The 15,974-nt window shown below is 37.9% G+C and overlaps 1 protein-coding gene across 2 annotated transcripts in view; it reads left to right on the forward strand.

Annotated features, from left to right (window-relative positions):
• Nucleotides 1-13,211, forward strand: part of SMAP2 (small ArfGAP2) — a 38,390-nt gene extending 25,179 nt beyond the window's left edge. For both annotated transcript variants that reach the window (XM_016140059.2, XM_016140060.2), the window contains 6 exons: nucleotides 2,662-2,748; nucleotides 3,755-3,836; nucleotides 4,844-4,953; nucleotides 5,740-5,905; nucleotides 6,344-6,660; nucleotides 11,849-13,211. In XM_016140059.2, the coding sequence (XP_015995545.1) occupies nucleotides 2,662-2,748; nucleotides 3,755-3,836; nucleotides 4,844-4,953; nucleotides 5,740-5,905; nucleotides 6,344-6,660; nucleotides 11,849-11,974 (888 nt within the window). In that variant the 3' untranslated portion in view covers nucleotides 11,975-13,211. The remainder of the gene's footprint in view (nucleotides 1-2,661; nucleotides 2,749-3,754; nucleotides 3,837-4,843; nucleotides 4,954-5,739; nucleotides 5,906-6,343; nucleotides 6,661-11,848) is intronic.
• The last annotated feature ends 2,763 nt before the right edge of the window (nucleotides 13,212-15,974 follow it).

Raw genomic sequence — 15,974 nt, forward strand, 5'->3', positions numbered from 1 at the left:
CCAGAGTTTCCTTCAGTTTGACCAGTGTATATTTCTTCTGTGTCGATGGACAGATTGCCAAGGGCACCTTCGTTTCTGAGAAAGGTTTTAGAAGGAGACTACCAGTTGTCAAGTGCGCTTTCCATCCTAGATGTGAGGTTAGAATCTGCAATACAATGTGCGATAACTAGGACAAGTATAACATACAGGAGGAAATAGAGCGTGGTTTCTGGAAGAATATAAGCCTGACTACTGACAACTAAAGGAACACCAATAAATATGAGTATTTAGGCCTTTAAAAAGGCTTTGACAATATCCTGCAATGAATTCTCTTAGGAATCATCGACCATTTCTTGAGTCTCAGAAATATAGAGAGTATGGGATTCTCCAGTTCCAGCAGAGGCCTTGTCTGTCTACCTGCCTACCCACCCCCCCATCTAGCTAGTTATTTATTTTAATGGAGCATGTACTAGCCGGCAAAATCACCAAGGTTCTACATCTTTCCATATAATTTAATGTCAAGCTGATTAGAATCATCTCCAAATCGATCTTTTGAGGTTGTGCGAAACAGCATTAACTGGTAGGTGAATTTCAGTGCAGGAAAGTCAGTGCAAAGTAATATGCATAATTAGGTAAAGATAATTCCTTAGTATGAAGGACTCTTACCTCATAGTCAGACAGAAAAGGTACCTATAAGTAATCATAACTGTTCTAAGAAGGATTAACCCAGTGTATAGCTGTGGCTTGGAAGGCATCATCAAAAAGTTTGAAACAAAACATATACATTTCCTTTCATTTGTAGAAAACTACAAATGGTCGGTCTGCCAAGCCCTGTTCATTGTACCTGAAGATATGAAATTATATGAAATCAGAAAAGGGTAACTGAGGTAATCCCAAAGATGAGGGAGGTAGGAAGAGTTGCTGTGTGAAGATAGTGTTTGTTCATAATTATGTTGCTGGTGTACCGTGCCCAGGAAAACAGCCTGTTTTACTCGTAGGTGTTTTCATTTAGGAAGGAAATCCTCCTGTTTACCAAAAGGCTATTTCAAATTTCATTTCACGTGCTTAGATTTTTGAAAATATTCTTGCGAATATTTATATGCCAAGAATTAATATTTTCTAAGTGAAGACATTTAATGTCAAATTGAAAAGAAACTAGTTTTGTTAATTAAAGAGTATTTTTTAATAGACAGATAAAACATTTTTAACTTTAAGAAATAGTGTTTCGTATTGTGTTATACTATGTATGAAACAGACATATGTTTGTGATTATAATATCATTTTACAGAAAATACGAAAAAGTAGAAAATCCATGTCAACTTTTAGTAATGATTATCATCTTGGTATATTCCCTCTTTTTCTCTATAATTTTTGGAGGCACAGTGATAATACAGTTATATAGAATGTCTTTTACTTTCATTCAACTTACTATATCATGTATTTTTATGTTACTTATGTAGTTTTCATAATTTTTAATTATCGCATCATTGTCCAATAAGTAGCTAGATCATAATTTATTTTACTTGTGGCATACAGGTTTTAATTTAAATTTTTCTTTTTTTAATTTTTCTTTTTCAATTAGAGTTGATATTCACTATTATTTTATATTAGTTTCAGGTAAGTTTTTCTTCATAAATAATTCTGCAGTGAATTTCTTGGTGCATATAAATAACCTTTTCCATATTTTGGATTATTAAGATATATTACAATATTATCTAGGTCTTTTATACTTTTGCCAACATACTTTCCAGAATTGTATTGTTATTTTATACTGTTTTCTCAGTATTGCATAAGAGTGCTAGTTTTACTTTATCTCTACCGAAATTAGATTATTAAGATCTTCCCAAAAAATGCATTTTAATTTACACTTTTTGATCATTAGCAAAGCTAATACTTCCTTTCATATGTTTGTGTTCTTGAATTTTCTTTGTGGCTCTGTTTTACAATTAGATGTTTATTTGATGTTTAAAATGTGACCAATAACATCACTGTAAAAGTATTATGAAACTGCCCCTGAAAGTAACAGAAACTGAGAGAGACTTTGTAATATTTTATTTGATGTGCTTTTTGGTTTTATACTGGCAAATCATTCAGGAAAACCTAAAAGGGATACTTTAATCTGTTTACTCTTTTATTTTTTTTGCTTTATTTCCATGATTTTTGGTTTTTTACTCTTTAAGCTTGAAATTACTGTTTATTTTCTGATTTTTTTTTTAAAAAAAGAGATGAGGCTTGATAAAACTTAAGATCGAATTTATAAAATCACAAAGGCTTTATGCCAAATTAGATGAACATGAATTTATTCACTAGTGTACCAAGATGAGGAGGAACCCCTCAAAGTGTGAGGAAGTTAAACTTGAATAAAAAAGAGGTAGCTAACTGGTGAAATGTTTTATCCTCTCTAGATAGCCTTAAATGTACATTTCAAGAGTCATAAGACAGAATGAGGAAGGCGGCAGGCACCTAAGATATTTGAAGGATGCTTCGTAGAGCATTGAGGCTAATGTGGACAAGACCAGCTCTCATGCCTGACACCTAGAAACCCCCCAAGCTAGTGAGACTCCTGCTTCAGATTCAATAGGGACTTTTTGTTTCATTTTTGGGCATTTGGAATGGTAATTTATCAAACTATTAGTCACCATTGGGCTTGTGTTCTTTATCTTGTTTGTAAAATCATTATAGAAAGAAAAAGATGACAAGTGGAAAAGAGGGAGTGAACCAGCACCTGAGAAAAAAATGGAACCTGTTGTTTTTGAGAAAGTGAAAATGGTAAGTGGGAAAGTATTTGCACTGAGTGCATGGCTTTGTGTGTGTGTTTATATGTGTGGTGGGGTGAGGTGGAGTCGATAGCATTTTGCCTCTGGGGCTAAAGGGTTCCGCATTTAGGTTAGATTGCCTGCTGCCATTTCTGCTTCTTTCCCATTGCTTATTTTTGCCTAATCTGATCTGTAACACTTCTTTTTGGGGCCAGATGGAAGTTTGGGAACTGCATCTGTCCCATTTAAGCAAGAGGCACGTTCCATGCCAGAATGCCAAGGCTGTATGATACCTTCTGAGCAGATGCTACTTCCATATAATCTTTCTCTTGTTAGACCTTTTGTACCTCATTTCCTGTTGCAGTTAAGAACAGTCTAAAAGCCAGGGAATATTAATCCATTTTAAACAATTGCTTCTTGTATTCACAATGAAGGAGACACCTTTCTTTTTCCACAGGACATATTGTGGCTATAGTAGTAGATTCTCTAATATACAAGCTTGGAATCTTGGGAGAGGGGACTTTTTACTATTTGCTTAACAAACAGTCTTCTATCATCATTCTGAGTTGCGCTGTGTGCAGGACACAGTCATTACTGATATTGGCAGAGTAAATTAGGTAATCTTTAAATTGATCTCCCTTTTAATATTAAAGGTTTTCTAATTGCTAGATTTGTTGGCTCTCAGCTCTTGTACCTTTATTCTTGATTTTTCCTGGGACCCAAAATTGCTACTTCTGTTGAATCCCCTGATCTGTGGTTGTATTTGCTTCAGAAAAATCTCTCTTCAGAAAGCCAAACAAGCACAGATATCTTTGTTTTTCCCTTTAGTATTGATTTTTGTTCTCATGCCTCCTGACTTAAATCTTTCACCCGACACTTCCTGAGTTTTGTTTTCTTTGGTAGCTCTCTTTGAATAACAGCAACCATACCACAAGAATACCTGTGGCTTTACTGTGAAGAGAGTTAAAGAGGGTTCAAAGCACCTGCTTATTTCTTTCTGTAACATATTTTCACCTTAGCCACAGAAAAAAGAAGATCCACAACTACCTCGGAAAAGCTCCCCGAAATCTACAGCACCTGTCATGGATTTGTTGGGCCTTGGTAAGAGTTAGACTTTTCCACTCCCATAATTTTAACTTTTAATGAATTTTCTCCGATCCTGGAAAGATAGGTAGAGATGACAGTCTTCAGTTTGTATCTTCGTCACTAAGATTGTTCTCTCATGTTCTCGTTGTTTTACATCTGAGTGGTTGTGCTAAGAAGTGTTTACTGTGGAATTTTCAGAGTGATAGTACAGTGTAGTGGTTAAGAGCATGGCCTTGAGAGCCAGAGTCCCAAATCTGCTACTTACTATTATGTGACTTTGGGCAATTCACTTAACCTGTGAACATTACTTTCCTGTCTATGCAGTGAGGATGATCAGAGTCTCTACTTCAAAGGTGTTGTTGGAAGGATGAAATGAGATGCTGCTAAAGCTCTTAGCCCCTTGCCTGGCACATAGTAAGCACTCAGTAAACATTAGCATTTTTCATTAAATCACCACCTGTGAGCCCATCCCCATCTCTCTCATTTTTCAGGTACGACCTGTTTCTGAGATGGCTCATTACCTTGTGGTCATTTATCTTTAAACCTTTGAAACCCTAAACTAGTGATCCTGCCCCTTTCAGAAGTAGAGCTTGTTCTTTACCTTGTATGCACTGATAGTTGTACTTCATTTCAGTCCTTTTTTGCTGATTTAGGTTATTAGCTACTTCTAATTGGCTTCTAATTTCTATACTTTTCATTTCTCTCTGAAAATGAATCCTACACAACTTTGTCCCTCAAATAGCCATAAAGGAGCCAACCAGCCCCCTTGCTGTGGTGCTGATGCAGGCTTCAGGCCTGGGTTTCTGCTGCCCTGTAACCTATAGCTGAGCTATAGGCTTCTCCAGTGTGCTCTTGGAAATGAAGCCTCTTTTGAGATGTCCCATCCAAGGTAGATGATACTAGAAGCGTGGATTTCTATGATGGAACATATAGGGCTTCTCTGTCAGCTTCGTCTATAGAATAGAAGGAAGGCATAGGCTTAATGAGCAGTGCTACATTTTAACTTCGATCTCTCTTTCCAGATGCTCCTGTGGCCTGCTCCATTACAAACAGTAAGACCAGCAATACTCTAGAGAAGGATTTAGAACTTTTGGCCTCTGTTACATCCCCCTCTTCTTCAGTTTCTAGAAAGGTGAGTCTCGTGGGCTCCTTAGGATTAAAGAGTATTCTGAAAAGAGCAATTTTGATAACTTAACCATGGAACCATGTCATTCATGCTTCTTTGGTGGAACTGGACTTTGGTTTTCTTAATTCTTGACTCTTCCCTTAATACTGGGTCATCCTAAGATTACTATTCATTCTGTTTTGTCTCCTGCTCAGAAAGGGTGGACCCTTTGAGTGGGCTTCTAGCAAAGGTGTGTCAGATTATAAAGGCTGATGCTTTAAGTTAACTCCTCAGCCTGAGTTATTGCCAGAGAATTTGTAGATATGAGAGACTTGAGGCATTTGATGGCTACCATTTGTGGAATACCTGCTGTGTACCAGGCACAATGTTTGTATATAATTTTGTGGTTTCATTTATAATTTAAAATCATCCCCACAGCCCTACAAAATAGATATTTTATAGATAAGGAAGCATTAGTTCAGAAAAGTTATGTAATTAGTCTTTCAATATAAAACTAGTAAATGGCTGCACTAGAATCTAAAGTCATTTCTTTCTGGCTGCATCATTTATTTGTTTTTTGTTGTTTGTTTTGTTTTTACCAAGTCACATTGTTTTGCTAAAAAACAAAGAATTGTACCAGAACCTGAGTATCAGGTGTTTTCAGATATTTGTATGGTAAAAACATCAGGCAGTTATTAACTGAGCCACGAATTCTTATCGGAAATGTTAGGAGCAGCAGAGAGATGAGGGCGGTCCTTACAGAGACCCCCATGAGGACAGTTTCAACTCTCCTCTTGTCCTCTTTGCCCTAAGGTTGTAGGTTCCATGCCAACTGCAGGGAGTGCTGGCTCTGTTCCTGAAAACCTGAACCTGTTTCCAGAGCCAGGGAGCAAATCAGAAGAAACAGGCAAGAAGCAACTCTCTAAAGACTCCATCCTTTCACTATATGGATCCCAGACACCACAAATGCCCGCCCAAGGTAAATTTCATGGGGGTCACGGCAATATGCCAGATAAAGACATTAGGACTTCCATGCAGGGATTATTTGTTGTGACAGGGCAGTTGTTTTGGGGGCTGGGACATCATACTCCAAATAAGCCTGAACAAGATTGTTGCTTCCTGTGAAGCCACAAAGTATCAGCAGATACTTCCGTGGGTTTGGTGTCACACCTGTGTGAAGTCTAACACAACGTCTGGATCTAAACCTTAGAGGGGAAGTGGTTAGGTCAGTAACTCACTGGTAAGTCATAGCAAATCTTGTAGGGAAGCTTTCTAACTAACTGTTCTGCTGTGTAAAAGAGCATTCCGATTTGAGTAGTCCTGAGAAATTCAGGCTGGAAAGGAGTAGCCAGTGAGACTTTGGATTGACTTTGTGTACTTTCCTTCTAACAGATCTGTGTGTGTGTTTTCTTGGTAGCAATGTTCATGGCTCCTGCTCAGATGGCATATCCCACAGCCTACCCCAGTTTCCCTGGAGTTGCGCCTCCAAACAGCATAATGGGGAGCATGATGCCGCCTCCAGTAGGCATGGTAGCTCAGCCAGGAGCTTCTGGGATGGTTGCCCCCATGGCCATGCCTGCAGGCTATATGGGTGGCATGCAGGCATCAGTGATGGGTGTGCCAAATGGAATGATGACCACCCATCAGGCTGGCTACATGGCAGGCATGGCAGCTATGCCCCAGACTGTGTACGGGGTTCAGCCAGCTCAGCAGCTGCAATGGAATCTCACTCAGGTAAGCTACTCCATTTAACTTGGGACAGCAGTTTGAGACTACCTCAAGGCTGTCTCACTTTGTGTCTCTCCCTTATTCTTGAATCCTAATAGTGGATGGGACAATGCAAGAGACATTCTTAGGTTTGCTTTTTTTTTTTTTTTTTTTTCCTCCTAGAAGGTCTGTCTAAAGTCAGACTTTCCAAGGAGTTCTGGGTTCTTGTAGAATAAGGGTAACTGCCTAAACCTAAATTTCTCCACACCTTCATCAAAACAAAAACAACCTATATAGTTAAATAAGGAGCATAAATATAATCACCCATAACCCATGACTACCACATCTAGTAGATAGAATACAGACTTTAAATTACATGGCAGTAGGTGTATACTAAATCCAGCAGAGCCAACGTCACAGAGGAGACAATGTGAAAAGGGGAGAGGAAGCAGTGACAGAACATAGGTAAAATCACCCCCTAGAAAGAGAAAGTCCTACCCTGATCGGTGACATGCTGAGAATAGGTCTGAGATCTGGTAGATTAAGACTCTGGTTACTTCTAGAATCAAAAATAAGGGATTGAAATAAATAGGATTATAAATAGTAGCCTTGGAAAAGCCTTGCTTCCAGGGGAGACGAAGATGACTTATAAGGAGAATGTGCTCTTTGGAGACCTGGTGGCAAAGGGAAAGTAAGAAATGAGAAGTGGAAAAGAAAATCGCAAAATCGGAAATACACCATCCTTCTCCCCTTCAATAGTCATTTCACTATTCTTACAGAAGAGGGTGCCCTTGAACTAAGAAATCTAGTAAACCTCTCCAAACCCTCACCCCTGTCTATATCATTGCCGATTCAGAAAGAGTAAGACACAAAATAAACAGAGTGGCAGATGACATTGATACAAAACTACTATGAGAAGAAAATAGAAAATGAAAATCAAAATGTTTCGGGAAATGAAAATTCTCCCCCCCCCCCAAAAAAAAACAATCATGAAGCAGAAGAAAATGTATATAGTCCACCCACCTGAATTAAATGTCCTATAACAAATACTTGCAGACAAAACAGCTTGAATTAGAAATTCAAAAACTTACAATGAAAATGGACAGAAAAACAAAAAACTGAAAGTTATTAATGTTTACTGAACTCAGAAATAAATACTGAATTATAAGTTAGCCAGGAGAGAATAGAATCAACTAAAAATATATTTGGCATTGAGGAAAGGCATGAAAGAGCTAAGAAAATGGAAACTAAATATGGAAAGCTGTAAAAAGAATCAGAAAGAAAGTAGTATGGAAATTAGACCAAAAAGTCCTAACAAATGTATTTGGAGAATCCCAAAGAAGAAAAACAAAATGGTGGAACAGAATTAATATATTTAAAACTGCAATACAAGAAAACTTTCTAGAAATAAAAGACTTAAATATAATATTGAAGGAGCCCACTCTATGTCTGGAAAAACTGACCCAGAATGGTCAACTCTAACACATATCACCGTAAACTTTTAGACTTTATAGACAAGAAAAATTTGCAGGACCTCAGGCCTCTTCTTACGTCCCACCCTTCAAAAATCAGTCATTTACAAAAAAAAAAAAAAAAAAAAGAACACCCAGGTTGATATCAGACTTCGTAGTAGCAACTTACAGAAAGATAGCAATGTGAATAGTATTTTCAAAACACTCAGTACCGGTAGGACAAGTATTTTATAGACAACCAAGCTATCCTTCAGATGTCAGGCTATTTTAACCTATTTCCCTTTTGCCCCCAAAATACATGTTGGTGGTTCTTGTGGCTGTAGCATTTACCCCAAGATAACTCACAGCCTATCGTCCTAACCTTACCCCCAAAGTTTGCCACAAAATAGCTCACTATTATTATTATTTTCACTTTGCTCTAGTATATCAATAGTCTTTAGAAACAAATGACATTATTCTATTTATAGCATTTTGTTTTTAATAGTGGTATTGTCATTTACAAAATATAGTAATTCTGGATTGTTGAAAATGCCAAATCCTAGGAAATGTAGCATTCCTACGTGTGATGTTAACATTGTTCTCAAACAGTTAGCTGAAGATTCATTTGATGAATCCGATTTATGTATATATTTCTGTTATGTGAGGATTAGAGACAAGTTCTGTTTAGAAATAATTCCAAGAACAGTTTTTATGTATTTTTTTCACAGTGAAAACTAATCAGATTTGCTTCAGCCTCAAAGAGTGTGTTTATTTAAAATTAAATTAACACTGGCAGTGAGCTGCACTTTTTTTTCTAAATGAGAAATGGGTTCAAAATCTGAAATATGCAAGCTATCAGGGAATATAATACTTAAGCCTTTCCTTAGGAACCTACTGAGAAGATAAGCTTTATTCCACTAAAAGATGACTAGGGACATTTTGCTAAAGACCAATGGTGATTGAATGTTTAATTGAAAACCTAAGACTAAAACAAAGGTAATGAGAAGAATGGAAGAATATATGTTGTATTCTGACAAACAAACAGTACAATTAAAAGGAGAAAAGAGGAAAAGAACGAATTGATTGTTTCGTAGGAAATTAGGTAGAAGTCAAAGGATTTAATAAGCTGACAAATCAAATGGTAGGAGCTTGAATATGGAATAAAGGTGACCAAAGACAATATAAAAAATATTAGTATAAAAGTAATTACTAGAGCAAAAATCTGAGATTTTCTAAATACCAAAGGAATTTTTTACAACAAAATAGAATACACAAACTATAAAATACAGCAATTATAATAAACACAGTAAAAACAAAATATGGTAGAATTGAGACCAAACATACTAGTTATATCAATAGGCAGCTTTTCTATTAAAAACATATTCAAATTGGCTCACAAAACAGCACCTAATTTTATACTAGATACAAAAAATGGAGGTAAAACAAAGTGATTCAATGTATGAAAATAAAGAGATGAGCCAAAGAATACCAGATGCGTGCACATGCTGTCTTTATCAGGCCTAGGTATCAGTGTGATACTTGCTTTACAAAAAGTATTGTCACATTTTTCTTTTTCTGTATTCTAGAGTAATTTATAGGTCTTTGAAGCTTTGGTAGAATTCCCATGTGAAATTTTGTGGGCCTTTTGCTTTTTTTGCATGTTAATTCTTTGATTACTTTCTCTGTTTCTTCTATGGAAGTCAGTTTTGGAAGACTGTATTTATCTAGATTATCTACTTTATTTGAGCTTTCAAATTCATTTATCAAAAGTTAGGCCACATAGTGTCATGATTTTTTAGTTGCCTGTTTCAATGGTGATTTCTCTCGTCTTTTATTTTGTATGTTTGTGTACTCCTCTTATCCTTTTTTCAGTTAGTTTAAGTCACCACTTAAGTGGTCCATCTGTTTTATTAAAAAAATTTTTTTAAAAAAAACAGGATTTTGATTTATTTATTAGTTCTACATTTTTCTGTTTTTACCTCAGTTTATGGTTTATCTTTACTATTTCCTTCCATAAGCTTTCTTTTGATTTACTTTGCTCTTCTTTTTTTTTTTTTTTTTTTGGCTTTCATAGTTGGGATTTTAATTCACTTATTTTTATTCTTTTTTATTTATGTAACTTTTGAAGTGCTATATTACAGATGGGAACATGCAAAAAAGACACATGAGCCAACTTTTGGAGGCTCCCACTGTCCAAAGGGGACAATTTTAACAGAAAAAATGACATTAATGCATTATAATACACTGAGGAAAAAAATTCATGAGTCCATAGTGATTTTTATTTTTTTAAACAAAAAAAAAATGGATGTGGGATAGAGACAAAGCCTTCTTTATGTAAGAATGGCAACTGATAATTGTAGAAAGAACAGGGTATTCACATATTCTCAAAGAAATACCCTTCAGATTATGTATTAATTGCAGTGAAAAAACTTATGATGGCTACTACCCTAGCCAAGTGATCAAATGTAAAATGACCAGCAGTGGGACACATTAGTATCATGTGCTTTCTGATATCTGGTACTAAGATCTAAGAAGGACACAATATCACCTACATACAATTTTGCCAAAAATACTTAAACTGGATCCAGTCATAAGAAAATACAAGATAAATTCATATTGAAAGATTTCCTGCAAAAGAAGTAGCCTGAATTCTTAAAACAATGCTGTGGGTGGGGAGGGAGGGAAAGAAAGACAAATATGGTAGGGGAACTGTTCTAGATTAAAGAGATTTGAAAATGAAATGTACATTAGGATATCATATTTATCTTAAATTTCTTGAGTGTGTTAATTGTATTGTGGTTCTAGGAAAGTGTTCTTTCTTGTGAGATGCATCCTGACTTTAGGATAAAATGTCACCATAGCAGCAATTTTCAATGCTCGTCAAAATATTTAGAAGTTTACACGTATACATATTTATCTCAGAGAGAAAATATGGCAAAATGCTAACTAAGCATTGGGGAATTTAAGGAAAGACTATAGGGCTTTCATTGTACTGTTCTTTCAACTTTTCTGTAAGCTTGAAATCTTTAAAAGTTGATGGAAGGAAAATAGGCTTCCTATAGAAAAAACTTATACAGAAAATGTACTAGGCTTAGAAAATTTAAGGCATTTTTCTTTGGTTAATTATTTCTTGTATTCACTGCCAGAGGCTAGTTTTTCAATCTAATTTATAAAGAGGCCCTAACCCCACCCAGGTCTTACCTCACTTACTCATTTCTCCCAGCAACTTCCCTTCTCATGCACTGAAGACAGGTTGGTCTTTGGGAGTCATTGTTGTTGTTATTGTTGTTTTGCCTTTGGTTGTTAATTCTAAACAATCCAGTTACTTTTCCTTCCTTTTTCTCTCTGCTTGAGCATGCACAAGCACTTTGACATTAGTAACTCTGCTGGAGTGGGGGTTTCTATACTCTTAGGGTTAGCTAAAGCAAGTGAACAGTAATCCCCTTCTATTTCAGATGAGAGCCAGGAAAGGAAAAAAGATGATGACTTTTATGCTGTTTTTATGTTGACTAGCTCCAGGATTCCTTCTTTCCCTCTCTAAGCATTAGTCTCTGTGAACTTCTCTCTTCTGAAAAGTCCTTCATTTACGTGGTCTGGTGTCCTTGAAATGATCTATTAAGGTTCAGGGCAGTTGTGTACCATAACAGAGTATTCTTTGTCTGATTCTCCCCTTCCCCACAAACGGAGGGACTCCTACCCTGCCTTTTGCTCTAATTGGCTGCATGCCCACATCCTGGTCTGAAAGTCTCCTCTCTCCCTTTCAGATGACCCAGCAGATGGCTGGGATGAACTTCTGTGGAGCCAATGGCATGCTGAGCTATGGACAGTCGATGAGCGGCGGAAATGGACAGGCAGCAAATCAGACTCTCAGTCCTCAGATGTGGAAATAAAAACAAAACACTTGTATGGCTGCCACTCTCCTCTACCTAATCTCTCCCCCTTTCCCCTCTTTTCCCAATTCTTTCACCCCACCCCCATTACCTACCTCTCTCAGTTTGATTTAGAAATTGCTCAATCTGTCATTTGAGGTTTGGCATTCTGCCCAGCCCAGCCACTTCCCAAACACGCAGACCTCTCTGTTGCTTTATGTTGTACATGTTCCCTAGCCATCCTGGCTTCCTCCCCAGCCTCAGCCCCAGTCCTCTCCTGCACTGGCACCTTAGGAATTGTGGGCAGAAGGCACTAAACCGCAGGAGAAATGTGCCCACCTTTGAGTACCTCCTGTTAGACTCTCAGAAGGGTCTGTATGCGTTGTGTTTTAGGCAAAGAGGGGAGAGTTAGAGGTACTTCCATATGTGTTAATAAGCTGTTTCTACATGTTCAAATTATTGGTTGAAGAGGAAGCCATCATGCTCCAGTGATTTGTGGGAATGAAGAAAGTGCTGAAATCAAATACTTCTTGGGTCTTAGATTAGGTTGGCCCTAGCCCTGGGTTGAGTCAAAACTCTATCTGTGAGGATAAGCAAAAATATTACTCTACTGTACCCTGAATTGCCTTTTGAATCTGAGGCTTCAGGACTCGCTGCTTCAATCAGCCTTTATTAGCACCAAAGACTCTGTGAAGGTCCCACTCAAAAACGCACACCCCTTTCCCTGCCTCTGTCCTGCCTGCAGTAGGAACTGGCTGAGTGGCCGGGGGTCCAGCCCTTCCAGTGAGAATGCGGAGCTTAACGTGTGTACTGTGTGCACGCGCGCGTGTGTTTGTATGTGTGTGTGTTTCTCCCACTCCCCATCTGCTCTAGGTATTATTTTTTTCTTTCAGTTTTAGGTTTACAACAGAGAGGAGTTAATTTACCAACTTATCAACAGCCTAAAACTGTTGCCAGTTTTTTTGCAAAGTTAAAAAAGACTGCAGTCTCGTTGATGGCTCCCTTCTTCCTTTCCCCTCCCTCAACTTGCCAATCACTCTTTCATGCCTGTGTTTCCTGCGCTGCTCTGTTTCCCTACCTGTTCCAGGTGTATGAGGCAGAGAGCCTGGACAGCTTTCCTCTCAGTCATCGTTCACCCTAATTGAAAATTAAAATAAGAAAACTTTGCTTAAAAGATTTCGTCTGTGGGAACCACAATTCCTGGTTGCCTTTTTCCTGTGTATGTGTAAATTCCTTAATAAATATTACAGGGAAGGACTGTGTGCTTGCTGTTACTACGTGTCACTCTTGGAGGTGGGTGAGTTCCACCCAGGTTTTCGACTTTGCTTTCTGTATTTTAAAAAATTCTGTATGGGGTATGCCCAAGGGCCAGGCAGTCAGAAAGGGGACCTTTCTCCGTTGGTGTCTAGAGTTGTAATCTGAGGGAACTGTGGAGATCTGTACCCACTAGAGTCTCAACACGAACTAGAAGCACTTTTTCCCCCTCAGATAGGGAAACTGAGGCCTTCCCTTCACTCCCCTCCCTTCCCTCCTTTTCTCCCCTTCCCTCCCTTCCTCCCTTTCTTTGAGTACGTCTTTTGAATACTTACAAATGTGAGAGGATAGCACAGTGGCTAAGAAAGTGAGCCTGGGTCAGGCTACCAGTGTTCTTATCTCTTTTTACTCTGTGACCTGGTTAAGCTACTAAACCCCCAAATCCCAGTATAAAATGGGGCTAATGGTAATGCTTAAGGGAAAATGAAGCAATTCCTGTGGTGCATGTAACACAGTGTTGGGCACTTAGGACACAAATGTGAGCAAGCAAGTATTACATGCCAGACCTATGTTAGGCATTAATGCATTCAACAGATGTTTAATAAGTGCTTACAATGTGCCAAACACTGTCTTAGGTTCTGGAATAAAGCAATGAATTAAAACTCCCCGATATCATAGAACAGTGTGGTTAAAAGAAGTGGACAATAAACAGGTAAATAAAAATTAAATAATTTTGGACAGTAATAATACAAGGTAAGACAAGGGAAAGAGTAGGTATGGGACCATTTGAATGGGGATAGTCAGGAGGAGGTTACATTTCAACTGAGACCTGAGTAAGCAGCCAGTTGTGTGGGGCTTTAAAAAAATGCAGAATAAGGTAGAATGTCTGCATCGGGAATTGTTTGGCTGGAGGTATAGGTTTGGGAGCTATCAGGCGACCGATGGTTTGTGAAGCCATGAGACGATGTAGTGTCAGATAAGAAGGCATAACGAGAAGAAGACTGAGCCTGGGGCCCATCCGCTTTTAGAATTTGGAAAGAACAGATAAATGAATCAGACATAGTCCCTGCTCTTAAGAATCTCATGAGTCAAGACTTAGAATCCCTTATACATGTTTAAGGGGAGCTAGCGGGGTACCTAGCCTGTCAGGGAAATCTTAAGGACAGTAGCACTTGAGCTACGTGGAGAGAGAGTAATTAACCAGCGGGTAGGGTGGGATGGGGAGAATAGTATTCCAGACCCACAGTAGTTCCATGTGAACAAGATAGAGAGCCCTTCAAGAGCACAGAACAGTCAGAGAAGCACAGCAGTTCAGTGTTTCTAAGGTACGGTGTGAGTCGGGGTGTGGTGAGAGGTGAGACTAAGGTGGAGTTGGGCCGAATTCAGGGGGCTTCCTATACCTTCAGAAGTTTAGCCAGGAGTGTGGTAAACAGTGGAGTGACATGGTCAGATCTGAGTTTTAGGCATTGCCGAGAACAATATTTAAGGGAACAAGGCCAGATCTAGGGGACCAGAGAGCGGGCTGTGGTAGGGTACCAAAAGATGGTGCAGCTCAGAGCAGCAATTCATGAACTGCTTATGAGGCATGTGAGATGCTCAAAGGTGTTCCACAACAATGCTAAAATAAATTTGGGAAAGACTGCATGTTATATCACCTCTTGAACATCTAGAATATAATGTCCAAATAGTAATGTCTCTGAAAAGTTCTGTGGTAAAGACTTTCTTACTAATTATTAGACTATTTTTTAGAACAGTTTTATGTTCACAACAAAACTGAGCAGAAAGTACACTTCCCACATACCCCACACCAAAGTGGTATATTTGTTACAGCTGACAAACCTACATTGACTCATTGTCACCTCAAATCCATAATTTACATTAGGGTTCATTCTTGGTATTGTACATTCTATGGGTTTTCACAAATGTATAATGACATGAATTCAATGTAGTACTGTACAGAATATTTTTACTGTCCTAAAAATCCTGAGTGGTTTGCCTGTTCATTCCTTCCTTTTCCCTAGCTCTTGGCAACCTGATTTTTTTTTTTTTTTTTACTTTCTCTATAGTTTTGCCTTTCCTAGCATGTCATTTGGTTGGAATCATACAGTATGTAGCCTTTTCACATTGGCCTCTTTCATTTAGTAATATGCTTTTTAAGTTTCTTCCATGTCTTTACATGGCTTGATAGCTCATTTCTTTTTAGTGCTGAATAATCCATTGTCTGGATGGACATTTATTTGTTCTTACTGAAGGACAGCTTTGTTTTCCAAGTTTTGACAAATATGAATAAAGTTGCTAAAAACATTTGTGTACAGGTTTTTGTGTGGATATAAGTTTCAAAGTCATTTGGGTAAATACCAAAGAGTGTGATTAATAGATTGTATGAGAGTATGTTTAGTTTTGTAAGAAATTATCAAACAGTTTGCCAGAGTGCCTGCACCATTTTGCATTCCCACCAGTGATGAATGAAAGTTCCTGTTGCTGCATGTTCTCACACGAATTTGGTGGTGTCAGTGTTTTGAATTTTGGCCATGTGTGTAGTGGTATCTCATTTTAATTTGCAGTTCCCTAATACATAATATTGAGCATCTTTTCATGTGTTCACTTGCCATCTGTGTTTCTTCTTTGGTGGTGAGGCATTTTATCAGGTCTCAAAATAGCTACCCAGTTGTCCTAATGACAGTTGAATAATCCATCATTACCCCACTAGTTTGAAATGCCACTTTTATAACATTAAATTTTAATAATCAAATCTGTTTCCAGGCTT

This window comes from Rousettus aegyptiacus, unplaced genomic scaffold (genome assembly GCF_014176215.1).
Source record: "Rousettus aegyptiacus isolate mRouAeg1 unplaced genomic scaffold, mRouAeg1.p scaffold_m13_p_1, whole genome shotgun sequence".
Lineage (NCBI taxonomy): Eukaryota > Metazoa > Chordata > Mammalia > Chiroptera > Pteropodidae > Rousettus > Rousettus aegyptiacus.